The sequence below is a fragment of the Eptatretus burgeri genome, chromosome 13, assembly GCF_056783735.1.
Source record: "Eptatretus burgeri isolate ZD-2024b chromosome 13, Ebu_testis_v1, whole genome shotgun sequence".
Taxonomy (NCBI): Eukaryota; Metazoa; Chordata; class Myxini; order Myxiniformes; family Myxinidae; genus Eptatretus; species Eptatretus burgeri.
In genome coordinates, this window is record NC_140973.1 from 76,557,727 (window position 1) to 76,584,832 (window position 27,106).

Genomic DNA, 27,106 nt, shown 5'->3' on the forward strand with positions numbered 1-27,106 from the left:
GGTTATCACACCACGTGACCTACGATGTACTAATTATAATTAGACATTCTACATGAGTAGTCACATCTCTGGTGACAATTTCTTGTCAATCGGATAAGCGTTTGCAGAGAAAATTATCACGGACGGATGGACATACGGACAAACTGAAATCATAATGCCTCCTGCGACTTCATCAGCAAAGGCATAAAAACGAAAACCTTTCAAAAATAAAAATCATGAAAATTTGCCACCTCAGGTGATACCAGAAGTGAAATTTGGGGTCCTGGCCCATGGACTAAGTGTCCCGGTTTGTCTCCAAACCAGGTGGTTGTACCCAGGTGTCCTTCCTGTAGACAGCGTTTGGACGATCCCACATTGCGCTTCTTTGCTGGTGATCCCGATTCTGCTGTAAGTATCACAGATTTCTTCTCCCTCATGGTTGCGCTGTTAATTGTATCATCTAAATCCTTCAAGTCAAACATGAGGTTTAGTCCGAAGTTGTTAGTGGAGTCGGCCTCGTCCATTTATCCATTTGTCCATGCGATGCAATGTGCGTGGGAAGTTGAAGAATTGCTTCTGAAGAATTTGCTATCGGAATGATGTTCGTTTAAGGTGCCACATATTTCGTATGAGTGGAAGATGGAGGTGTAAGGTTGAGCCTGAAGCCATTTTAAAAGTACAACAACTGAATTAGAAGCTTTTGACTAAAGAATTACGGGGAATGAAAACCGTTCTGGTGTCTCTTACAGTACAGAACACATAGTTATTTTTGTTGTCATTGTTTGGGACCAGCTTTCAGAAGTCGAGGTTCTTACCACTGAGAAGTTGTCCATCTTCGACTCAAACTGCTCTGGTTTTGAGTCCTACGATAACTTGCCGCAACACAAGCTCACCTGCTTCAGGTAACTGGGATACGTTCTCTTGGAACCCTTTGCAATGCAACTCTTACTCCATGAATCGACAATGACAGGCATGTTTGAAATTTTTTTGTTTGTTTGTTTTTGCAAGCGATTAGCTTGGTTTTCACTTCAGTTTGAGACATTGCTTCAGATGGGAATGCCAAGCAGGCCCAAGCTAACGACTGGCTCGATCCCTGAACTGGGCTTTGTTGTACTTTTCCATTTAGATGGCTCGGTTAAAAACTTAGAACTTGTTAATTTTATTGGCACATGTTTACACAATTCCGATTTGATTTTGTGTGTGTGTAGAATGGAGCTTTGCGTCATTCGGCATCGATAAACAAACTAATTTTGTTTGTCGAACGCTCACGAGCTCCCAAAGAAGGGAAATCGATATTTAAGCTGTTAAAGACCCTCTACTGTCATCATGAACCAAATATGTGTGTGCGTGCACAACAGTGTGTATGATCGAAACCTGCACTTGTGTTCATTCGACTGTGGCCTGGTGGAGAACAATGTGGAGCTATACTTGAGTGGAGTTGTGAAACCCATCTACGATGAGTGTTCCAGCACTGATGGTCTCGCACTCATTCCGCATCCTGCCAACTTTTACTATTTTTTTGCAATTGGACAATTTTATTGATTTCCATTGTGATATTGAACAGCTGCTGAACCTGAGATCAGCATGCTGTTCATTTTATCACCACATGCAAAATTATCAGTTTATCTTTGACCTTTAATGTAAACTTGGAAGTTGCATGTTAACAGATTCATTGTGGTTGTTTCTCTGTTAGGTGGGTTTCCTGCCAAGAAGCTTGGTCCCATTAACTCCTGGTGGACAATGGGATTTGATGGGGGAGAAAAAGCATTGGTTGGTTTGACTACAGGTAATTAAACATGCACTGCCAATCCTTTCCTGGTCTTGCTCGATTGTAAAGTTGCCATCAAAGGTATCATTTGTGTTTTTACACGAACCAGGTGTGTGTGTGTGTGTGTGTGTGTGTGTGTGTGTGTGTGTGTGTGTGTGTGTGTGTGTGTGTGTGTGTGTGTGTGTGTGTGTGTGTGTGTGTGTGTGTGTGTGTGTGTGTGTGTGTGTGTGTGTGTGTGTGTGTGTGTGTGTGTTACTTGCACATTGTGTTAGCATATGAACCGTGCTTCCCCATTGTCTCGGGTCACTCACCTGCATTTTTTTTTTCAATTTGTTTCATTCATTTATATTTTCATTTACGGATGTTGTCCGACGATTCTGTGACTTTTTAATTTTCTTACTTTTCCCCGGTATACCGATTTCGACGTCCATTGGTACACAAAACATCAGCTTTCTGCGTCACCTTGAAGGTCCCGATCTTTAATATCAGTCAGTGAGTCGGCTGGTCAGTAGTTCGAGAGAGCTTTATATAATAATCATCACACATTGTGCGACTCAAAACTATGAGTAGCGAATGACATTAATTGATGTATGTATGTATGTATGTATATATATATATATATATATATATATATATATATATATATATATATATATATATATATATATATATATATATATATATATATATATATATATATATATATATATATATATATATATATATATACTGTTGCGGTTGTGGAAATTCACAAAACACCATTCAGGTTCCCCAGAGATCAGTTATTTCGATAAGTATTTGTTTCAGGTTAGAACCTCCACCGATGTGTAAAGGGCATTGTTCGTGTGCCGGGCTGTGAATCTTTTAGGAAGCCATTTTTCTCTCTCTATCTTTTATTTTAAAACAACACAACATCTCCTCACCATCGACAAACAACGCCATCTTCGCAACCCAGCATCTCCTACAACACGAAACAAACAGCAACCGTCATCTTCTCACCATCGACAAACAACACCATCTTCGCAACCCAGCATCTCCCACAACACGAAACAAACAGCAACCGTCATCTCCTCACCATCGACAAACCGCCAACCATCTCCCGAACAAACAACGCAAGCCGATTTGCATAAACGGATCAAAACGAGGGCTTCCCTGAAACCAACTGGTGACGTCGGACTTGGGGTTTCCTTCGAGGGGTGAGAGGTCGGAGGTGATGAGTGGGCGGAGCCTGGCCTCGGGTGAGAGTTCAAAGGGCGGGCGCCCAGCCTTATAAAAAGGGCGGAGTCGGGTCACAGAAGAGAGTAAGTTGTCGGTGGTGGAGAAGAAGGGAGCGCCAGATGAGAGTTGGAGGTCGTTGAAGAACAGCCGGAGAGAGCGCGCGCAAGAGGTCCCGCCAGCTGAGGTGGAGTCGAGCAAGCTGCGTCGTCGTCCCGGCAAACGGCCATGAGATGGTCGAGCGACGTCGCTGAGGTAGTGAGCGGGCCCTCAAGAGCATCAACTAAAAGAGCAAAAGGCCCGTTCACTCCTCCGAGCACGTCGCCGGCCAGGCCCGACCGACCAGGCCGCAGTGGAGGCCGGACGACATAGGGGAACCGAGCAAGTCGCTCGCCAAGCTGCTCAGGCTGCTCGGCGACTGGCGCGTTGAGACACGAGGGCCAAGCAAGAGACACCAGGGCTCACCGACCCGAAGACCTTCGAGCCGTCACAAGGGGCGGTCAGGTAACCTGCCCGGCCTCTTGTGAGCCCTCGGTCATCCAGGCTCCGAGTTGGAATAAAGGCTCACGAGCCCATTTATTTTCTGGGGGTTTGTATGAGTGTTCTGTGGCACCTTGTCTTTATAAGTAGAATTGTTGGATAAGTGCGTGCCTGTAATAATAAATAGACTTCGGCTGTAGGCTTTACTTGTCATGTCCCCTCCCCCCATTGATTGCTTGCCTGTTGAAATAAATGCCCCCATTGTTTGAATGTCGATCTGCTCGTTGCGTCATTTCCTCCCGTTGACTTCCACGACGCGTTCGGGAAATTAGCTGGCTATTAAAGCCAAATTAAAGTGGTCAATTGGTGCGCCGGAACTTGGTGATTAAAACCGCTCGGCATCGCACACGGAACGAGTGCGCTTAGTGGCTCGTTTCCGTACGAGTTCCGTCGAGGTATAAATTCTCGGTACTTATGTCTGCGTGGATAATTAGGTATATCGAGATGCGGTGATTAACCCTGTACCGCGTGGACAGAATATTGACAGTTTATGGTGCGTTAAGGCACCCGTAGCAGGTTTCCAGAGTTGTCCGGAAGCTACGACTGAATTCCGTTTTCGGCAGACTCGCGACTGTGGTTGGGCTGAAGCGGTCGTGCGTAGGCCGTCCGAAACGGCTAATTCGTAACAATATATATACATATATATATATATATATATATATATATATATATATATATATTGTTACGGAAATGGCCCTTCGTCTGCTGCCAAATATAGGATTAGCTCAGATCCCCCATTAAATGCATGTATAGCTAGGTTGTTTGGTAAAATGGACGTTATATGTGTGTCGGGAGATGTAAGAAGCTGTTTTATTTGTTCGGTGGTGGTGGAACAAGGGCTCCCTCTTCTTCCTCCCCTTTACGGACGATAGGCCCCGCCCAGTCGGCTGAGAGGGTGTGCCCAAAAAGAGGAAGTGAAGCTCAGGGGAGGAGTCTTGTCGGCTTCAGGAGAGAGGCGTGCTCTTGTGTCGGAGCGAATGAAAACCGAGAGAGAAAAGGAGTTCTCAGTTTGGAAAACGGTCAGGTTTTCGAGGCGCGCTCGTGGCTTCGAAGCGAGCGAACGCAGGAGGCACAGTGTTGGATCTACCGGGAGAGAGGCTGAACCTGCCTGCACGTCGAGGATTCTGCCGTGAGAGAGACGACAGCCGGCTTTGAGAGGCGAGCGTGGAAAAGGAAAGAAAAGGTGATTTGACAGAGAGAGAGAGAAACAGAGGACGGAGTTGGGAAGTCGGGCTTTGAGGTGGGAAGCAGGAGAGAGACGATGGAGCCTCTGACGGTCCCTGCTCACACCAACAGCTCGACATGTTTGCCGATCCGCTTGCCGGAGCCCGGCACCTCGATTTGGGCCTTGTCTGGTGAACAGGCCAGGCCTGGATTTGTATGCTGGACCGTGAGAGAAATCAGCTGAGGCCATCGTCGACCTTACGCAGGGTCAGAGCGCGCGGTGCGGAAAGGAAAGAGTGTGGCGGCGCCATCTTGCCACGCGGCGCGTTCGAGTTGGAGCTCAAATCGGTGGACATCTGCCTGTTGCGAGCGACATTCGTGCTTTTGACACTGTCCTCTCGTCCATGAGACATCACCAAGTACTCTGTCTTGCATGCATGCTGTCTGTCTGTCTGCACGTGTTGTATAAGGCATATCTCGGTAGAGACCCCCTCGAAACCTGTAGTCCGTGGTTCCCCAGTTAAGAACGGGTTGAGGATTGTTTATTAAAACAGTCGTGAATTTTTTTTGTGTTGTTCCCCGATGTTCCCCAATAAATCTGGTTGATTCGGATGAAGTTGCCGCTATGGATTAATTCGTGTCGCGTCGAGGAACGATCCTTTCGATTGGCATACAAAACCAAAAATGGTTACAGACTGGCAGAAAATGCTCGGCATCTGACACAACCAGTCTGTAACCAGGGTTCTATTTCCCCAACTGGTAAGGTACAAGGATTACGTTGGTATCGCGATTGAAGACTCGTGACCTGAAGCTGCGCTGAGCCGGCCGGCGTTATAAATCCCGGAGACTGTGGTGGTGAGGGTGGCGCCTAGGATCGTGTGAGAATCCCGCACCCCAGGATCCGTAACAAAAAAAAAACGCACACGCGCACACGCGCACACGCGCACACGCGCACACGCGCACACGCGCACATATATACACACACACACACACACACACACACACACACACACACACACACACACACACACACACACACACACACACACACACACACACACACACACACATATATACACACATACACACACGTCTGGTTCAGGTCAAGAACATTGGACATTAATTTATCTTTTGCGTGGATCGCAAGGATATTTTTCTTCGCGTGTTTAAAGCTTTTAAAAAGTTTTTAAAATCCTTCATGGTTTACACCGTCCTTGAAAGTCCTGGAAAAATGAGAGTATTTTCAAGTACTGAAAAGTCCTGAAAAACTTCTTCAGGTCCTTGAAACTCTTGGAAAATCAAGTAAATTGTGCAAATATAAATAATCTGTCGTGCTCCCTGGTCAACTGCTAATTCTGCCGAAAGAGTTAATTTTAATTTTCCCTACAATTTAACAGATTTTACAAAGCCGAGCCAAAATGGTTTCTCACATGTCATCCATAACTTATACAAGTTCTTACGAAAGTCCCATTGAAGCAGGAATGAGCTACTTAGCATCTGCATTGCTGGGGGTTTTTTTGTTTGTTTGTTTGTTTGTTTGTGTTTTTTTAAGGGAAAGGAAGAGAATTTGAAGAATGTGAAAGCTTTGCTATTTTAATTCGTCATGGCTGAGTAACGTCGACCACCGGGATTGGCAGGTGAAGGTGTCCGTTCACAAGGCCAGATGCAGCATCTGTAAGAGACATTTGATTTCAGAAATATGGGGGAAAGTGGATTTGGGAGTCATTTGAAGGGTGCCTATAACACTGGTCTGCGTCATTTCAGAGGTCTAGGTTTTCTCAACGGACCTTGTGTTTTTTTGCATGCTGAATTTAGAAATTTATCTCATTTCGCTCAATCGGGTCAAGTTTTTCTATCTCAATTTTAAGGATTTATCATGCTATCTCAATTTTAAGGGAAAAAAAAAAATCAATTTTTGTTTTTTTTAATTAGCATTTTTAGGTCATCTCTTCCGAGATGACCTAATAAAGCCGGACTAAATGTCCGTACGTCCGTCAATTTTTCTTTCCGATCTTGGTGAAACTTAGTATGTGGGTAGAGGTCGATGAGTGTTGCACAACGATATAACTTTTGTCCGGGTTCAAGGTCAGGGACGAGGTCACGTAAGTTATAAAAATTGCCATTTTCAAAACCTATCTCGTCTGCCATTCTACAAGATATTCGGCAACTGTTTATTGATCATGATAGTAAAAAATATTATCTTGTATCTAACCGGGAAGATTTTTGAATTTCCTTCCCGTTTGGCTGCCATGTCACCTGGAAGATGGTCAAAAACACCTCCCGGTACAAAGAAAACTTTTTACTTCCGATCTTGATGAAATTTGGTTTGTTGGTAGAGGTCGATGAGTGATACCCAACGACATTTTTTCCCCGGATTCGAGGTCAGGGTCAAGGTCACGAAAGTTGTGAAAGTCTCCATTTTCAAAACCTATTTTGTCTGTCATTTTCGGAGATATCTGGCAACGGTTCATCGATTATGATAGTAAAAAACATTATAGAGATGACCGTCACCCCCACACGGGGGTAATTTTTAAAATTCAAAATCAGACTTGCATTGACAGAAAATGTACAAACTACATATAAAATGATGCACAAGTACCGTTAATGTGAAATTCAACATTAAAAAGACGAAGGAAAACAGCGACTGCTGGAGCGATTGAAGTTAGGTGTTTCTAGAAACGATTTATCTACATTTTTCTGCAATTGAAATGAAAGTAATTGAGAAGGCACTTTCTTCCACATTAAGTGTACTTGTGTGTCATTATATCTATAGTTTGTACATTTTCTGTCAATGTAATTCTGATTTTGAATAAAAAAATGCTAATTAAAAAAATAAAAATTGATTATTTTTTTCCTTAAAATTGAGATAGCATAAAAATTTGACCTGATTGAGCAAAATTAGATACATTTCTGAATTCAGCATGCAAAAAACATATTAGAACCGTTGAGAAAACCTCGACCTCTGAAAAAAATATTTCGAATACAGCCCAGTGTAATAAAAGCATAGTCTGACATGTGATTGCAAATGACCGGTCCAACTCCCTTATTACGGAATTTTTTGCTCCAGGGCAAGACAGGTATTTATACTTCAGTTGGATTTGGTTTATATTTATTGAGAGCAAATACCACTGGTCATTTCGCTGACAGGGATACTAAGGGTTGGAAGAGAGAGATAGCGATATATCGATTATAGCGAGGAGTGGTGGAGGAGCAGATGTGATGCCCAGTTTAATGTCCATCTGAGGGACGGCACACACATTGATTAATCACGCTGCCTGTGAAATGACAGTTTATAGCTGGGTCGAGATTCAAATCCAGGCTGGACAGCTTAAAACGAGTGTGCGTATCTCTCAGCCATCCTGCCGTGGTGTGGGGATGCATGCTGTTGATCGTCAGACAGAGGCTCAGGGTTGTCTGCCCCTTCCTCCATGTCTGACAACTCCATGAGAGGATACGCTGGCTTCTTCTCGATGATTGAGTTGGTGTTTATGTTCTGAAAGAAGTTGATGCTGCAGGTTCATCAGGTCGAAGCCTTTCAATCTTCTGGAACAAAATTTCTTTGCCTTCCTAACTCCTGGGACTTCCCTACGGAAAAGTGAGCCGATGTAGCCTTTGCGGTGGTCCTGCTGCTTGCCTTAATTATTTTCGCTGCACTCGAAGTTAGACTTTGTGCGTAAGTCTAACGTAAGTTAGACTCATTAGAATTGTCCAAACAGTGGAAAAAGTTAAAGTTTAATGCTTTGGCAATTTCATATTTTCTTGTGTAAATTTGGAGGAGGGAGCAGTCTTAAAGTAAATATGCTTAGTTATAAGAATCGCTAATTTCTTTAAATTTTCAGATTTCACTCCAGATTTCGACACTTATTTAGTCCACGAGATGTGATCCTCAAACCTGCAATAATATTTCAATGATGTAATTTAATTGGTTCTTGAGAGTAGATTGTGGGAAATCGTATTATATGATGCATGAAATCGCTCCGAGCTTATTTGAAAACTATAGTACTTACGAAAGCGATGTGTACGATGGTTTGTGGCTATGATGAACAGGCACTCGATGATATGAGTGAGGAAAATGAAAGAAAATCTTTTTTTATTGCTTTATCCTACTGTAACTGTTCTGGCCTGTTCCAAGTCGAGGCATTTTTTGAGTAGGCCACCGACTTGGTGACCAAAGGCCATGCGGTGCCCACCGTTGGTGTGTGTGTGTGTGTGTGTGTGTGTGTGTGTGTGTGTGTGTGTGTGTGTGTGTGTGTGTGTGTGTGTGTGTGTGTGTGTGTGTGTGTGTGTGTGTGTGTGTGTGTGTGGCAAGTAAAGGCTGCTCCTCTAAGGCTCCCCCCCTTTTTACATTTTATTTGTCCTTCAACCCTGCTGTTGCAGCAATGCCAACCCTCCCGATTTCATCGGGAGGCTTCCGAAAATTCACCCAAACTCCCGCCCTTACGATCACTATCCTTATCCTCCCGAAATTTTGATATTTTTGCACTGTTCACTAATCAGAATGTACTAGTATGAGAATTGAATGAAAAGCATCGTCTGCTACGTATAGCATGTGGTAACTCCATAACGTTCGCTGCTACCAAATTGTACGTAAAAAATTGCAAATTCAAATGAGGAGCAGCGAAACATTGGGTCTGGATCTCGCTTATGCGATCATGCACTGAGATTTAGTGCATGCGGTATGTATTCACAGTGTATATGCATGCGATACGCTCACTGCATGCAGCTGGGCCCCGTACCAGCCCGGCGGTCGCGACCACCGTGCGGTGTTTAACAGCCGCTAGAGTTCTACGAGTCGCGCTGCAGCTGTGGAACATCGACTTCGAAGTTACCGATGCTTCAAGCCCTCGATGTTGATTACGAAATGGCAGAAAAGAAGCTTACGAAGACCAAGAATGGTCTCAGAAGTGCAAGACCGAATACAGTCTCCAATACCCGTGTATTCGAAAGTCTGAAAGAGGAATTCATCATGCGTATTGTACAGTATGCAGTGTTGATATTTCAGTTGAGCACGGAGGTCGTGATGATATTCGGAAGCACGTTGGAAGCAAACGGCACACAGACATTGCAAAGGAGAGATCTTCGAGCACGAGTACCGGTACACTTCTGAATTATTTCACCAAACAAGGGACAAGCGAGGAAGAGGATGTTGCCGGAGCGGAACTTCTCTTTAGTGGATTTATTGTGGAACATAACTTGCCCATATCAGTCTCAGATCATGCTGGACCTCTATTTCAAAAGATGTTTCCAGATTCAAAAGTTGCTTCAAAGTATGGATGTGCAAGAACAAAAACTTCAGCAATAACACTGGTCAACAATTTTTTACTTTCTGAATGTTGTCTAGATTTCTACAAGTGAATTAGGGTATTCTGGCACTGCTGAATCAGGAAATGGCATCCGTTTCTCTCCATCAGGTCAGGTTTTTGTGCTAAGTTGATTTGAAAAAATCAGATCTTGTGACAAAATCAATTACATTTTTGTGGCATTATCAGCTGATTTTTGTCAACACATATCATCCTAAACATGTTTTTAAGAAAAAAAAAATGTTTTGCCAACAACATTTATTGATTACATGATAGAAACATCGATTACTGTCATCTGAATGGTGGGCATTGATAAAGGTAAGTACAAGTAAATTGCATGTTGCGTCACCACTGTTCAAACTTCAGGGCTTGAACTTCCGTTTCTTCGAACTCCTGGAATGTTCAGCGGCAGGGAGGTCTCTCTTCAGATTCCAACAGTAGTCAGCCATCATGACTGCGTCCCAGCGACCCTGATACCTGGTCTCCATCTCCTTCATGTCCTGATGGAATCTCTCCCCTGCTCGTCACTCATTGAACCCAGGTTCTCAGGAAACCGGTTCATATGTGAAAATAGGTAGTGCATCTTGATGCTCATGTTGCAGCCCAGGTTTCTGAAAGCAGTCAGCATGTTGTTGACAAGTTCTGCGTAGTTTCTGGCCTTATTGTTGCCAAGAAAGTTCTTCACTACCAAAACAAATGTCTTCCACGCTTCCAGTTCCACTTCGTTCATTGAGTTTTTGAACTCTGGATCTCTGATGAGCTGACGGATCTGAGAACCATCAAAGATGCCAGCTTTCAACTTCTCCATGGTCAATCCTGGAAAAGCCTGGCACAAGTAAGTGAAGCAGTCACCATCTTTGTCCAGAGCCTTGGTGAACTGCTTGATTAAGCCGAGCTTGATGTGCAGCGGTGGGAAGAGTATTCTGTCTCTGTCCACCAGAGGGTCGTTGATGACGTTCCTTTCTTTGCATGGCACCAATTCCTCCCGCACAGGCCAGTCCTTCTTCGTGTAATGCTGAGCACAGTCCCTACTATCCCACATGCACAGAAAACATGGGTACTTGGTGAAGCCAGACTGTTGTCCCAACAAAAAGTTCACCATCTTCAGGTCAACACAAATAAACCACTTATGCTGATCATAACCAATTTTCTCCAGCACGTACTTCACCGCTTCATACTTCTCCTTCAGTGTAGTCGAGTGAGCGATGGGTACAGAGGCAAACTGGTTGCCGTTGTGTAGCAGAACACATTTCAGTGATAAGCTTGCTGCTGTCAATGAACAGTCTCCAATCTTTGGGTTCGTACTGTGGCACTCCAAGCTTGAGCAGAAGCGCATGTCATAAATTGGCGCATGTAGGTATTGTACATTCTTCAGAGTTCGTTATTTCAAGAAATACAACTTTTTTGTATCACATTATTACAAAATCTGCCCCATTAACTTTAGTTTTGATCCACGAACTTTATGCTTTGCCTCACCAATTTTTGGAAGATTTTGAGGTTTTATGACTTCAAACTGATCCCTTTTCGACATAATCACCTAGAACTATCGTACCTGAATACTTCTTGTCATTAAAATAATTATTTCCAATCAAAACAATTATTTGACATGACATTTTACCCCCACCAACTTCTTCTAAAATGCTCCACACATGCGTACATGTGAACAAAAATGTAAAAAACGACATGTGGCCATATCTCAAAAACTTGACCTGATTGAACAAAACTAATGTGAGTTTTGGATTCAGCGCATCAGATTCGTCCTAAATCAGCTTAAAAAATGCAGACAACAAATTTGTTGTTGACCAGTGTAATTGGTGAGTTGTCAAATGTTACTGCTTCATCTATTGCCGATATTGCTAGACTAGCTCCATTTAGCCTAGCTACAGACGGTAGCAATGACAGTGGTGAGGCCCAGCTATATCCTGTCCTGATTTCGTACTATGACAACAGTGAAGAACTGCGAAGAAGACAGCAGGGACAGCACCAAAACCAATGCTGAGAGCAGGTAGCATTACCGGCCCTTCATCACGTTCATCTACAAAGCAGATCCCTTCAGAGTCGAGAAAGACTGTGATAGTCCCATCTACAGGCAAAGAAGGACCCAAGTTAAGTTCTGCTTTTGCCAAATCACTTGATAGAAGCTCAGCAAAACCTTCGAATCAGAGGTCTTCTTCCTTGGCTGCACCTACCTCAAGCTCTCTCCTCAAACGTAAAATTGGATCTGGTACTACGAGTCTGACCTCTTCTGCTGGCAGTAAACGCAAGTGTGATCGCCCTGCGGCTAAGTGTACTACGAGTTCTACAACTAAAAGCGCATCTTCCTCAAACACTGTGCAGGAATCTAGAGAAAAACGTGTCAACAGGATGTTCTTGTCTCCACAAACAAAACTCTATTGTTTCTTCCTTCGATATGCTAACAAGCTTTTTGAGAAGGGGAATCTTCTGCTCCAAAGAGACGAACCCTGTATTCATCTCCTGCACGGAGAATTGAATGGTCTTCTGAAAGATATCTTCGTGCGGTTTTTGGGAAACCATCGGTGTCATCGGTTGCTCTGGTAAAATGCACCCTTCTCTGACAGAAATCATCAGAAGAATGATGAGGACCTCATGATTGGGAACGATGCCAAACTGTATATAAGGGAACAAAGGAGTCTCAAGAAATCCACCTTCACTCTGAGTGAGTCAGACATCCAAGGTTTCTTCATTGCAGTTCGCTCATATTATGTGAAAGCCTGCAATTACATCTTCAAAACCTGGCCGCTAGATGATGAATTAGCCAAGCATGCTCAGGTGCTGGATGTTAAGCTACACCAAGAAGTGGGGTTTGACTGTGTGGAGTTTTTCATCAAGAAATTCCCCTGTCTGTTCAGTGGCGGTGATAGTGACATAGACAGTCTTGAGAGTGGGAATTCGCTCACTACCAGGCAGATGCCTCCATAGCTCCAATTGCTACTGAGACAGTGAGAGTGGATGAGCAGTGGCATCGGATTTCACAGCTCACAGATCCCTGCACTGGTGCCAAGAAGTATCCTAATTTGAGCAAAGTGATGAAGGAAGTCTTGGTCATTCCTCATTCGAACGCATCATGTGAGCGGGCACTCAGTCTTGTACGGAAGAATCATACTGAATTTCGTCCCAATTTGAGTGTCAAAACCCTGGAAGCTCTCTTAATTGAAAAACTAGCTCATAGCACCCCTTGCTACCAGAGAGAATACAGCAAAGACATAATCAGAAGGGCTAAAAGAGCCACACAGCTGTCACTCAGCAAAGCTGCCATGGAAAAAGCAAGCAGCAGTAGTACCAGCCAGTAAGGTAAGAAAAATATTGCTTCTTTTGTGCTTTTTGTTAATCTTTGATTGTCCCCTAACTTACTAATATTAACATACATGTAACATTAAAAAGTGCACAATTTTCCCCTTTTTTTGTTCAAAAAGTGGGAATTCTTAACATGATAAATGCTCCAAAATAGGGCTCAGAGGGCACTAGAGAGCGTCTAGAACCCCAGAGCTTCCAGGGCCCTAAGGCGGGCCCTGGACCTCGCCGCAAGGGTCGAGCGCTCCGCGCTCGAGATGTGCGCTTCGCGCACATTATTTGGTGTCGGTTGAAAATCCTCCCTAATTCTGATTTCCAAAAGTTGGCATCTCTGCTGTTGGTTTGTCCCTCCTTCATGTGTGGGAAACTATTATTCACAGTTCATTAATTTTACTGGGAGACCATCCATTGGGATGGTCCCAATTGCAAGGATCCAGAGCAGAGGGACCTGGACTGTGGATCTGCATTTCCTTTGATTGCGTCCTTGACTTGAACTGACTGACGTTGTTGCGACGTTTCCAAAACAATGGCGATCCATGCAATTGATATTGGTTGAGTGTTTGAGTAGAATCCTCAACCAAAGGTGAAGTGACCGTGGGGACAAACGCACTTCCTGAAACCCGTGAGTGTACCTGTAACTCGCTGTACTTCCGCAGCTTTTGCCGACTATATCCTGGTGAGCCCCAGTGCGGACTACTCTTCAATATTTACTGCGACACAGGAGAAGATTTACATGAGCAAACTGCTGATCGAGTTGCTGCTGGCAGAGCCAAATTCTGACTACGAGGATTTGGTCAACAAGATCGAGGTAAAGTGCACTTTGCACTCGTCATGCCTTTATGTCAGTTGATGTTATTTATCAATGTTGGTTAATCTGTTCCAAACTCGTGATTCCTTCAACCACACGGTTACCGAGATCATCGTGGACGTGGGAAATGTGCACAGTTTCCGATTTTCTGATTTGTTGAATGCCCCATTGAACAGTAATAAGTCACGATACGGCCTTCGTGCACAATTGTTCCATTTGATTTGTGAAGTTACTCGGTTTGGCTTTTTGAGACTCGTGTGAATAATAGTTTACCTGCTAACATTGCCAAACGTTTCTTGGTGTTTGCACCTCCTATATGAAAATATTGTAAGATGCTGTATTGTAGTTGACATTCGGTGTGACGTCATGACTCCTTCCCTTGCGTGGTGATGTAACTTTCCGGGCACAGATGCTTCTCCTTTCTGAGTTGATTTTTATCCGGTATATTACCTGTTATATTTACATTTTTCGAGCTTTTGCAGTTGCAAAAAAATGTAGATTTATTTTTGTTATTATCATTATATATATATATATATATATATATATATATATATATATATATATATATATATATATATATATATATATATATATATATATATAATTTCCATATAAATATCCGTGTCGGAGTGGCGACACGTCCAGGATTGTGCCCAAGAGCCAAGGAGACTGCTGAGGCAACACCAACGCTCTGCACAGAGTATGGTCCCAATGGATGGATATATACAGTGGGGAGAACAAGTATTTGATACACTGCCGATTTTGTAGGTTTTCCCACTTACAAAGCACGTAGAGGTCTAATTTTTATCATAGGTACACTTCAACTGTGAAAGATGGAATGGAAAACAAAAATCCTGAAAATTACATTGTATGATTTTTAAATAAGTAATTTGCAATTTATTGCATGAAATAAGTATTTGATACATCAGAAAAACAGAACTTAATATTTGGTACAGAGATCAGACGTTTCCTCGAGTTCTTAACCAGGTTTGCACAGACAGCAGCAGGGATTTTGGCCCACTCCTCCATACAGATCTTCTCCAGATCCTTCAGGTTTCGGGGCTGTCACTGGGCAACACAGACTTTCAGCTCCCTCCAAAGATTTTCTATTGGGTTCAGGTCTGGAGACTGGTGAGGCCACTCCAGGACCTTGAGATGCTTCAAACGGAGCCACTCCTTAGTTGCCCTGGCTGTGTTTTGGGTCGTTGTCATGCTGGAAGACCCAGCCACACCCCATCTTCAATGCTCTTGTTGAGCGAAGAAGGTTGTTGGCCAAGATCTCTCGATACATGGCCCCATCCATCCTCCCCTCAATACGGTGCAGTCCTCCTGTCCCCTTTGCAGAAAAGCATCCCCAAAGAATGATGTTTCCACCTCCATGCTTCACGGTTGGGATGGTGTTCTTGGGGTTGTACTCATCCTTCTTCTTCCTCCAAACGTGGCGAGTGGAGTTTCAACCAAAAAGCTCTATTTTGGTCTCATCAGACCACATGACCTTCTCCCATTCCTCCTCTGGATCATCCAGATGGTCATTGGCAAACTTCAGACGGGCCTGGACATGCGCTGGCTTGAGCAGAGGGACCTTGCGTGCGCTGCAGGATTTAATCCATGACGGCGTATTGTGTTACTTGTGGTTTTCTTTGATACTGTGGTCCCAGCTCTCTTCAGGTCATTGACCAGGTCCTGCCGTGTAGTTCTAGGCTGATCCCTCACCTTTCTCATGATCATTGAGGCTCCACGAGGTGAGATCTTGCATGGAGCCCCAGACCAAGCGAGATTGACTGTTTTCTTGAACTTCTTCCATTTTCTAATAATTGGGCCAACAGTTGTTGCCTTCTCACCAAGCTGCTTGCCTATTGTCCTGTAGCCCATCCCAGCCTTGTGCAAATCTACAATTTTGTCCCTGATGTCCTTAGACAGCTCTCTGGTCTTGCCCATTGTGGAGAGGTTGGCGTCTGATTGATTGAGTGTGGACAGCTGTCTTTTATGCAGATAACGAGTTCAAACAGGTGCAGTTAATACAGGTAATGAGTGGAGAATGGGAGGGCTTCTTAAAGACAAAACTAACAGGTCTGTGAGAGCTGGAATTCTTACTGGTTGGTGGGTGATCAAATACTTATTTCATGCAATAAAATGCAAATTAATTATTTAAAAATCATACAATGTGATTTTTCAGGATTTTTGTTTTAAATTCTGTCTTTCACAGTTGAAGTGTACCTATGATAAAACTTTCAGAAATCTACGTGCTTTGTAAGTGGGAAAACCTGCAAAATCGGCAGTGTATCAAATACTTGTTCCCCCCACTGTAAATATATATATATATATATATATATATATATATATATATATATATATATATATATATATATATATATATATATACTAGCGATACCCGTGCACATGCACGGGATAGCAGTACAACATAGCTGGTAACAGACGACAGACCGTACACGGGGAATGACAAAAATACGCATTGTGCAAAATGCAAGTGGTACTATGGAACGCCAACACTTCCCAAACATTGTCGGCATGTTCGCCAAGTGCCACAGAAATTTCATAGGGATCGTGTGACGGCGAGCCGCGTTTTTAGTGTGCAAGCTACGTATTATAATAGAGATATCCTCCCCCACCCATTCTTTACATTGAAACGGTCATTGTCTGCCATGAGTAACTAACTATTCGTCTTTGTTCGTACAGACCACCGCACCACCTCCTGACATGCCTTTTTCCTGCCTGACTGAGGAAGGCCTGCTCAGACATGCGCAGTTCTTAGTAGAACAGGTGGAAAGCTATGACGAGGCACGTGATGACGACGAAGTTGCTGCTCTTCTGCTCACAAGTCCTTGTGTCAGGAACCTTGTGAAGCTCGCTGGCGTCACTCTTGGAAATAGGTTTGCCGTGTTCCTCGTGACATGTTTTCAATGCAATGCACCAATTTGCTGGATGTTCGTCAGAATTTGAGGCCAGCTATGAACAATGTTGGTCCTTCAGAATGGAAGAGAGGCGGCACGCTTACCTTTGAGTTGTGTAGTCTGGGTTGGATTCCTGACGCAGGCAGGGTCCTGCGTCAAAAGTATTCCATCCCGCGGATGGACTTTAATCTAGGCATCCTGTCTGCTAGAATTAGCGAGTCGACGTTAAAGAGTAGGTTAGTTATCACTGCCCCCTTGAATGAATTGTAAATTCCTGCCCAACCCACCTCCAGTAGAACGTCAGGCCTGGTCAGCCATGTTGTGAAAGACTTTGAGCAGAGAGTACCCCTGGCTGAACTCGCAAGGTGGAAATAATAAGGGTCATTGTAATAGTTGTAGTCGTATGTATCATGGGGAGGAGGAGGGGGAAAGATGGGGTGGGGTTGGGGGGAGTTCAAATCACACTAGTGTGTGTAAAAATGGCTCACATGCTTGGTAGTGCCTTAACGGTTAATGTGGTTGGCTTTGGACCATAAGATCCTGAGTTTAAACCCCGACTGCCAAAAGAGCACCAGGTGGATTGATTCATCCGGTCATCCTTCAGAGGTCGTGGTCGACAAAACGAGTACCAGCTTGCTGGGAAGAGGAGCCAATCGAGTAGGCTGTGTCACAGTAGCTACTCGCCCAGGATTGTGTCCTCCAGCCAATAAAATTGCCTTGGCAACCTTGTGCATGTGACTGCGAAAGGAACATAATCAATTAATCGTTGACAGCTCTTATGTGAATTGTAAATGTTTGCATTTGCAGCTTTTCAGTTTTTCACTGTTATGCATGATTGGTGCAGGTTTTTACATCCCTTGTCAATGGAGGCCACTGTTGTGGGAAGGTGAGTCTTGTCCTATCCATGGGAACTGGACTTGCACGTTTTTGTTTTGTACCGCAGGCATGGCAATCGACGCACTGGAAGCCGCCATCCAACTCGGATTGTCAAGGGAAGGCAGGGACCCAGCAAGGCTACCACCACCCCACTTGTGGCCTCCATATTTGACTCTTTCTTCTCTGAGCAGATGGACGTTGAAGAGGTGGAGGCTCGGCATAAACGGCAGCGCTGTGGAGTTTGCGAGGTGAGTGTTGCCTTAAACTGCCCGCGATCGAGTGTGTTCCCAGGGTTTAGTCTGTTGCCTGCTTTCCAGCGCTGGTTTTGCTCTACTCTTTGGCTCTGTGCCGTGCATCTGCAGGTTTGCCGAAGGCCAGATTGTGGTTGGTGTCGCAATTGTCAGGCAATGAGCAAGTATGGAGGCAGCGGTCGAGCAAAGCAAGCGTGTCTGAACCGCAAGTATGCCACACTGCACACCGAGGGCTCGGTTTGTTTCTGGGACATTTTGTTTGAGTGCTTTTGCAAATTTGTCTTGCATAACGGCAATGCCATTGGCTTGCCATGTGATCCACAAGGTTCAACAATGCCTTTTTAAAGCATGCTCCAATTGCATCATCTTAAACTGTGTGGTCACCATGTGGTAGTGTGTGCAATATACAGGAGAGGAAACCACTCCACGTTTGTACTTGAAGATCGCAAACTATTACTTTTGGGATTTTTGCATTCTTTGCACGGACAGTCATTTCTTTCTTCCGAGATTACACATGGTGTGTCGATCATAACTTTACCCATGTGTTTACATGTGGATTTTTTTTTGGCCTGTTTAGGTGTCCAAACCTGGCTTTGCAAGAGGCAGAGGAGGATGAAGGGGATGGAGAAGTAGAATGTTCTGGTGACACCCCCGTAATTCCGTCGCGTACCCGCCAACCCCAGCGCCGTCCGACAAAGAACTCTAGTCTTCCACCTGCTGTACGCTGGCTCGGACAGCCTCTCCAGGTCAGTCCTGCTGTTGGACAATCCCACAGCATGTGTGAACCTGGTGTATAATAGTTTGACAAATTGTATCAGGGTGAGGGGGGTGGGGGAGGGGGAGGGGGCAGGGAGGGTCCTCAGGTTGGAAGTTTAGCATTGGATTCAAACATTTATATTTATTTATTAATACAGATTGTCCAAAGGCTCATAAATACCATAGTTCCAGTATCATGCTGTTCTGATATCTTTGGCCTCCTTTTCTCGAGACGATGGGTAAGCACCATGAGGTCACTGGTTGATGGAACTGTGTCGGTTGTGACGATGGAGCCCGATTCTGGAATGGCAGTCTTTGTTGCAGATATTGCAGGTAAAGGTGGTAGTTGAAGTTGGCATTCTGCTCGCTCTTTTCTTGTGCTGCTCTTTTTTTTCTTTTTTTTTTGCCCCCCCTCCCCCTTGCTAAGTTGTGTTCCACTTCTCTCCATTTCTCTTGAGTCCCTGTTTGACTGTGCACTACCAGCTGGCACGATCACTGGCAACTCGCTCCTACGTCTCCAGATCAATGTCGCACGCCTTCATATCACATCTGCAGACATCCATGTTGCACAGCACTGGGCGGCTTTTGGGCCTTCTGCCCATGGCAATCTCGCTGTATAGTACGTCCTTTTGGGATTCTGCCGTCTTCCATACGACGCTGGCTCATTATGGCATACATGCTTGGGATATTGGTTTGCTCAAGAATATCGGTGTTGGGGAAGTCGTCCTGCCATGTGACACCAAGAATATACGAGGCAACGAAAATGGAATATGTTAAGTCTGTGCTCCTGGATAGCATGTACATTGTCCACATCTCACCACCATAGAGCAAAGTGCGAAGAATGCATGCCTGATGCACTCGAACCTTAATGTTCTTTGTGAGTGCATAATTTTGCCAAACCCTTTTTGCCAATCTGGACATCACAGCTGATGTTTTTGTTTATTTTGGTGTCACTAGACAGGTTGCTGGTGATGGTTGATCCCAGATAGGTGAACTCTTGGACCACTTCCAAGGTATGGGCACCAATGGTGATCGATGGGTTGGTGCTAACATCCTGCCCCCATGATGTTTGTCTTTTTGAGACTGTCAGGCCAAATTATTTGCATGCAGCAGAAAACTTATCGATGAGTCTCTTGAGACACTCCTCGCTGTGGGATGTCAGCGCAGCATCATCGACAAAGAGTAGCTCCCTAATGAGGACCTTGCGAACCTTGGTCTTTGCTTGCTGTCCGACCTTGTTTGAAGGAAGATTCCCTCTTCTGAGGACCCAAAAGAGTGAGTAGGAACGAGAAAAATATCCCAAATAATGTGGGTGCAAGTACGCAACCCTGTTTTACGCCGCTCAAGATGGGAAAGATATCTGAGGTGGCACCGTCACACTGCTCCCTGCCTTTCATATTGTCGTGAAATGAGATTATGATGCTCAGTCGTTTTGGGGGACATCCAATCTTTTCCACAAGTTGAAAGAGTCTGCCACTTCTGATGAGATCGAAGGCCTCTGTCAGGTCAATGAAGGTGATTTAGTAGAGGGACATTTGCTGCTCACGACATTTCTCTTGTTGACGTTCTGAGAATAGCATGTCAGTTGTTCACCTGCCCACTCAGAAGCCACATTGTGCCTCGGGATATACTCGCTCAACCAGCCTCCGATCTGGCGAGGGCAACATGAGCAAAAAAAAATCTTCCCCATGACAGAGCAGGGGAATTCCACGGTAATTATTACAGATACCGTGATCACCCTTGTTTTTATAGACAATGATAATGCTGGCATCCCTGTATCTGCATTTGCTGGCAGAGGAAAGAAGACTGCCTGGGAAACTTGGAAGTCTTTCCCAGAGGTAAATTATGCTTTCAATGAACTCCTATGCATGCCAAGTGAGGTCAGTGAAGGATCAATGTTACTGCTCGAGCGATTTGTGGTGCTAATGTACGACCGAACCAGTGAGAGCATGGAAGTGAATCATGCCAGGAAACAGCTCTTCACACAGAAGTCTAGAACTCTAGAGAACATTCTTCCAACCCAGGTAGCACTCAAACAGCACATCAAGTGCACTTGCTACCAGGCCAACTGTTGGAACCAGGCATTAGTCCTGGATCCAGAGATGCCAGAGCCATCTGACTGGGGCTGGACAAAGGAAACAACTGGGTGGCAGCCGCTTTGGACCACTCTCCCTGAAGCATCAAAATCGTGCCATGAATTGATCCGCTGTTGCTGTGAGAAAGGATGCACTGGACGGTGCAAGTGTGCCAAAGCTGTGCTCAAGTGCACTGCACTGTGCTTCTTTTCTGGAGGCTGTTAGATTTTGATCATTACCATTATCATCATTGCTATTAATAAAGTATTAAATAGACTAGCAGCATGGGACTATTCTGTTAATTTTTTTGTATTATCCCTATAGTGTCAAAATGGAAGCGAAGTTTCGCTATATTTCATAGGTCCAATCCATTGTCTTTACCAAAAGAATGTCCAAAAGTTTTTAACGTAATTTGACCTTGACCTTGATCAAAATGCATTTCCTTGGCTCCTGGCGATCTCAAAAGTATCACCAAACGAATGGCCATTCCAAACTTTGTTGGAAATGACACCTTAAATGTTTTTTACACTTTCGTTCCAAAATTAAACGCGTTTGAACATTAGACCCAGTGGACTGGTGGCCATCTTGGATTTGACCTCTCGGTCCTGAGGTCAAATCTGACTTCCCTCCACATCTGAAAATAAACCTAATGGTATTCACTAACTATGTCAGAAAATTCATGCTTTTCTCATAAAACGCACAATTATTGTGCTTATCCACTGTACTATTTGGTGTACTTTGGAGCGCTTTCTCTAGAGGGTTGAGAAAAGTCTGTCAGCCCTGGGTTGGAAGTACTGATTCAGGGACAGCTCTTCTGCTTGGAGTTGCGCAGCTTCTTTGGCCAGAACCTGACCTTGCTGCACACCAATAAGTGAACAGTGTCACAGTCTGCACTGTGGAAGCTGCATGTGATGAGGACATTGTTAATGGAGGCTCACCTGGTGATGACAAGGTCCAGGTGATGCCAGCAGTGTGATTGAGGATGTCTCCATAACTCCTGGTGACGTGGTTTAGTGTGAAAAAAAAAAACCGTGTGATAGGTGTACAGTTCAAGCAGCCTTTGACCATTTTCGTTCATTTCTCCAAGATTGTGCCGCCCGAGGCAGGAAGGCCATGAGTCGTAGTCAGCCCAGTAGAGGATAAAGGGTTTCTGGGACTCCCATTCAAATGAATGGGGGGAAAGGGAAAAACTTTCTGACTCAACCTCAAAAGCCCAAAATAGACTGATTTTCTTCCCCTCCCATACAAGCAAATGTAAAATTGAGACTAATTTTCTCCCCACCTATTCCCTTCCCTCCCATACAAGCAAATGTAAAATTGAGTGATTTTTCTCCTCCCATACAAACAAATGTAAGATTGAGACTTGCTGATAAAAGCACTTCTTCCGTTTCATATTTTCATTCCACTCAAAGAGCGAACCAACGAATATTTGCCCATGTTCTACTTCAGGGAATAACTTAATTTTCTTCTCACATTCATTTCCATCGAGTGTATTCACAAAGAATAACTTGGTACTTGGTTTAAGTGTCTTTGTTGAGCAGAAATGAAATGATTAACTTCTCTTGATGCTCTTATTTGACCACCTCCTGAGCCACATATCATTTTGAGATTGTAGTAAATTGGTTTTCCATTGATAAATTGATAACCATCAAAGTTTTCAGTCCATTCAAGGATTTTTTTTTTCTTTACATCCTCCAACTTATTTGTTTTATCTACTTTTACTCCGGTTATTTATTTAATAAGACTTATTTGATATTTCTCACATTCTTTACGTTTCCCATTTAAATACCAAGGCTAATTACATCTCCACTCTTTGGTTTGGTTATTGCTTGGTTCTATCATTTATAAATCAGTAAAAAGACGGCAGGAGCCTGTTAAAATTCCCAACCCAATATCTTAACACTTGTACTTATAACCATAAGGGAGATTATTGATTCCATTCTCTAAATTATATATTTTATCAAAAGCTCCTCATGCTTTCTTATTTATCTCTTCTGTATATAATTGATGTTTATAACTTCTTATTGTATTCGTTTTTCTGTACTCTTCCTCCTTTAAGGTAAAACAGTTGTAAAAATGTTTAAAGTTTGTTTCCTTGATTATATTTTTCTTTATTCCCTTTAGCTTCTTATCACACCTTTCAAAGTTATTATTCTCAATATACGTGAAAGCATAAGACTTTGATCTCAATCCTATAAATTCACTCATGACCTTCCCACCCAATTCATCTTTAAACTTACCAATAACCTTTTTATTCTTTGATGAAAACAACAAATTATATATATATATATATATATATATATATATATATATATATATATATATATATATATATATATATATATATATATATATATATATATATATATATATATATATATATATATATATATATATATATATATTGTTGTGGTTGACCAAATTCGCAAACCACCATTCAGGTCCCTTAGGTGAGATATCTCGGTAAGTATATGTGTAGTTAGGCCCAAACCCGTTGTCGAGAGGGAATGAATGTCATTCATGCGGGCTGCGACTCTTCAGGATAGCCGTTTTTTCTTTTACGATCTTTATTTTGGACCAGCCGCCATTATTACCACCACCAACCACGTCTCAACAGCCATCACACAACAACCACCAACCACAACTCCGCTTCACAACAACAACCACCAACCACAACGCCGCTTCACCACAACCGCCACGACCTTTACCGTCACAACTCTCCACCATCGCATCACCGTCATCTCGCGCCACTCGTGGGCGCCGATACTGGACTCGTGTAGGGCGCGCACCGAGCAGCGTGTTCAAAAACATCACGGACTTTCCACAGAAAAACGGATCAAAAACGACTCACGCCCACTTTTGTTCCGTCCAATCGGTGAGCGAGGGGCGATTTGGCCCCGCCTCCAGGGCGTTGGAGGGCGGTCGCTATATGCAAATTCATGGATCAAAAAGCATTCACGCCCACTTTTCCTCGGGCCAATGGGGAGCCAGCAAGAGAGGTGAAGGGTCGGAGGCAGAGGGTCAAGGGTGAAAGAGCGAAGCCACGGGGCTTATAAAAACGACTGCGTTCGTCAGACGAGTGGGGAGTAAGAGTTCAGTTGGAAGTTGAGTAAGAGTTCAGTTGGAGGAGTTCAGAGGTGCGGAGTTCAAGAGAGTCGTCGGTGGAGCTGGAAAGAAGTGGTACTAGTCGGAGTGAAGAGGACGGAGCTGTGGAGAGGTGACGGCGGCGAAGGCGGACGAGGGGGTGCTCGCGTCGGTGCCGGGAGCGGCACAGAGAGGCCAGCAACGCGACCGAGGTGGAGGAGGAGACGCTCGCCGCGGGACCCGAGACGGTTATATCCTCCTTTCCCCGAGCATCAGCAACCCCCTCCTGTTTCCCCCCGCGCTGAGATAGTGCGACAAAGGGGGCCCCCTTCCACCCCCTACCAGACACTGTCCGCGAGGCCCGCGGAGTTGAGGCACCACCGCCACTTCGCGTCTCATCATCAGACGGGTAGGCCCGACACGGTCTCGGCCCCAGGCCCGCCGACCCCCCTCATCCTGGAGGGTGGTTCTCTTTTCTTTTGCTTTGGGAATATGTGTTGTCGGCGCCGTCTGTGAAGTAAAATTGTATAAGTGTTGCCGTGTGCTCGGTAGTCGGATAGATCTGCATTGTTGCATTTGCTTTTTGTGTAATATTGCATTGTCTTCTTCTTTTACATGTGCTTTTGGTGGAATTGTATATGTGTGCTTTCCGTTCATCGCGAAATAAATGTGCTTATTGTTGAACTGTTTTCCCGCTTCGCTTCGTCATTTCTTTCATTGAATCCCCATCTTGCTTCACGTAAAGGGTTGGTCGTGGGCTAAGACGCCCGATAATTAATCGAACCGTCGAGGCCGACGAATAACACCGCTCGGTTATCCCGATAGTACGGAACGGGTCGCTTAAGTGGCCCGTGTCCGAAGTCGACCTGCGGCGAGGTGCGATCGCCCGGTCTACCCTCCGTGTGGGTACTTAGGTAGGTCGAATTTGGCGAGCAACCCTATCCCACGCGGGGGCCGATTGGCACGATCGCGGTGAGACCGAAAGGTCCACCCGTGACTGGTTCCCGGCGTTAGTCCGAGAGGGTCACGACTGGATTGTCCGTCCGGTGGGCGACGTGCCGCGATTCGAGTTACGTGGCTGTCAGCACGCCGGCGGGCGCGAATCCGCAACACTGGTGTCAGGTCGTGCGATATAAACTCATCGCCCTCCTCGCGGCACTGGTATCGGAAAACGGGAAAACGGGCTCTCCTGTCTCCGGCTAAATTCACGGGAATCGGTCCAGGGGTGAGAGAAGCGACCCCCGATTCCCTCCAAATTACGAGCGAGCTAAATTAACCCTTTAAGAGAAGCAAGATGGCGTCTCAAGGCGAGCAGGAGCCGGGGGTATTAGAAATGGATGTAGAATGTGTAGAATCCATGGTCCAGGATGGAATCCCCGTGCAGGAAATGTTGGTTGTACAGGAAAACGAACTCGCCCAACTGAACCCAGAGCCCGAAATGGGTGCGGCAGCGGCCGCGGTGTATGACACCTCCCCTCCCCCTCTCCACCAAAACCCTTCACCAACCCCTGCCGAAACGGCTCACCCAAGCGCACCCGACATGGCCCAGCTATGCGCCATGCTGGCGGCAATGACAAACGAAGTGAAAAACGAAAAAAAAGGAATGAACGAAAAGATGGATACAAATACAAATGAAATGAAAAACGAAATGAAAGGCATGATCAAAAAGATGGATGCAAACACAACTGAATTTATAAACGAAATAAAAAGCATGAACGAAAAGATTGATGCGAATACACAGCAAATGAAGGAAGAAACGAAAAAGCTGCGGGGTGAGACGCAGAACATGGGCCGATGCCTGCAGGCGGGCATGAAGGCTGTGACCAGGGAGATAAAAATGGCGACTCCACGTGTGGGAGCGAACGAGCTGGAAGGGGGTGCAACGGCTGTCGGGCCCGCGGTGGAGGCGGGTGAAAAAATAATTCGGGGGACGTGTTGGGCGAGGGTCGTGACGATGACCGAAAGGGAAAAATTAAATGGGGAGACCAAAACGTGTGAGACGAGACATGAGGTGACGACAAAGGAAATAATAATAGTTGAGACAAGGGAAGAGGTGACTGAGTTGGCAGAGACACGGGAGATGGGAACGATAGAGGGAAGACTGCACGATGAAGACGGGGTAAGTGACGCACACACACACACGGAGGTAGTGGAGGACGATGAGGGTGAGCTCGCGGAGCGTGTAGGGACCCAGTGCGAGCAGCGGGATAGCCTCCTCCAGGAACGAGGGGAGGGAGTATGCCCCTTGAGGCGAGTCACGACCAGGTGAGTTCGGTCGTGTCGAGCGAGGTTGAGGGGAGGAGTGCTGCGAACATGTGCACGGAAAGCTTGGGGGGTATAGAGGCCCCGGAGACCCTTGTGGGGACACAAATCCCCAGTGTGGTTGTCCCTGTGTGTGTGTGGTGCAAGGCGTGGGTGCGTCCCCGTGTGTGGAAGCGACCCCGTGTGTGAGTGGTGTGGTGGCGATGGTGCCGGAGTACGTGCTTCCCAGCACGCCGTGTGGATGAGGCACCGTGTGTGGAAGAGGCCGTGTGTGTGGATGAAACGGCCAGTGTGGATGAGGCACCGCGGGTGAGTGCCCCCGTGTGTGTGGGTGAGGCACCGTGTGTGAGTGAGGCCGTGTGTGTGGATGAAACGGCCAGTGTGGATGAGGAACCGCGGATGAGTGCCCCCACGTGTGTGTGAGGCACGGTGTGTGGATGAGGCACCACGAGTGAGTGAAAGGCCGCGAGTGCGCGGAGCCACGTGTGCGAGGGAGGCAGCATGCATGAGTGAACGGCCGAGTGCAAGGGAGACCGTGTGTGTGAGAGAGCGGTATGTAAGGGAGATGTCGGTTGGCATGCGGGAGCACGCAGCCGCGTCTCCCGGTGTGAATGGAATGGAATGGAGTGTGAGCGTCGTAACACGCAGGTGTGCGTGGGTCGAATGGCGACGACGGCGACATGTGAGGAAAGAAAGCCGAGTAGCGGCTGCAGTTGTTTCGGGGACCGTGCCGGGTTCACCCAGCAGTGAGCACGAGGTCCGTGCTGTGCAACGCACGAGGCCACCACGTGCTCGCTTGCGAGA

General features: G+C 45.3%; 1 protein-coding gene across 3 annotated transcripts in view; it reads left to right on the forward strand.

Annotated features, from left to right (window-relative positions):
• DNMT1 (DNA methyltransferase 1) overlaps nt 1–27,106 on the forward strand; it is a 101,391-nt gene that overhangs the window by 18,685 nt on the left and 55,600 nt on the right. For all 3 annotated transcript variants that reach the window (XM_085853161.1, XM_085853160.1, XM_085853162.1), the window contains exons 7-15: nt 304–387; nt 772–881; nt 1,338–1,456; nt 1,673–1,765; nt 13,935–14,086; nt 16,784–16,977; nt 17,942–18,122; nt 18,237–18,334; nt 18,703–18,871. In XM_085853161.1, the coding sequence (XP_085709287.1) occupies nt 304–387; nt 772–881; nt 1,338–1,456; nt 1,673–1,765; nt 13,935–14,086; nt 16,784–16,977; nt 17,942–18,122; nt 18,237–18,334; nt 18,703–18,871 (1,200 nt within the window). The remainder of the gene's footprint in view (nt 1–303; nt 388–771; nt 882–1,337; nt 1,457–1,672; nt 1,766–13,934; nt 14,087–16,783; nt 16,978–17,941; nt 18,123–18,236; nt 18,335–18,702; nt 18,872–27,106) is intronic.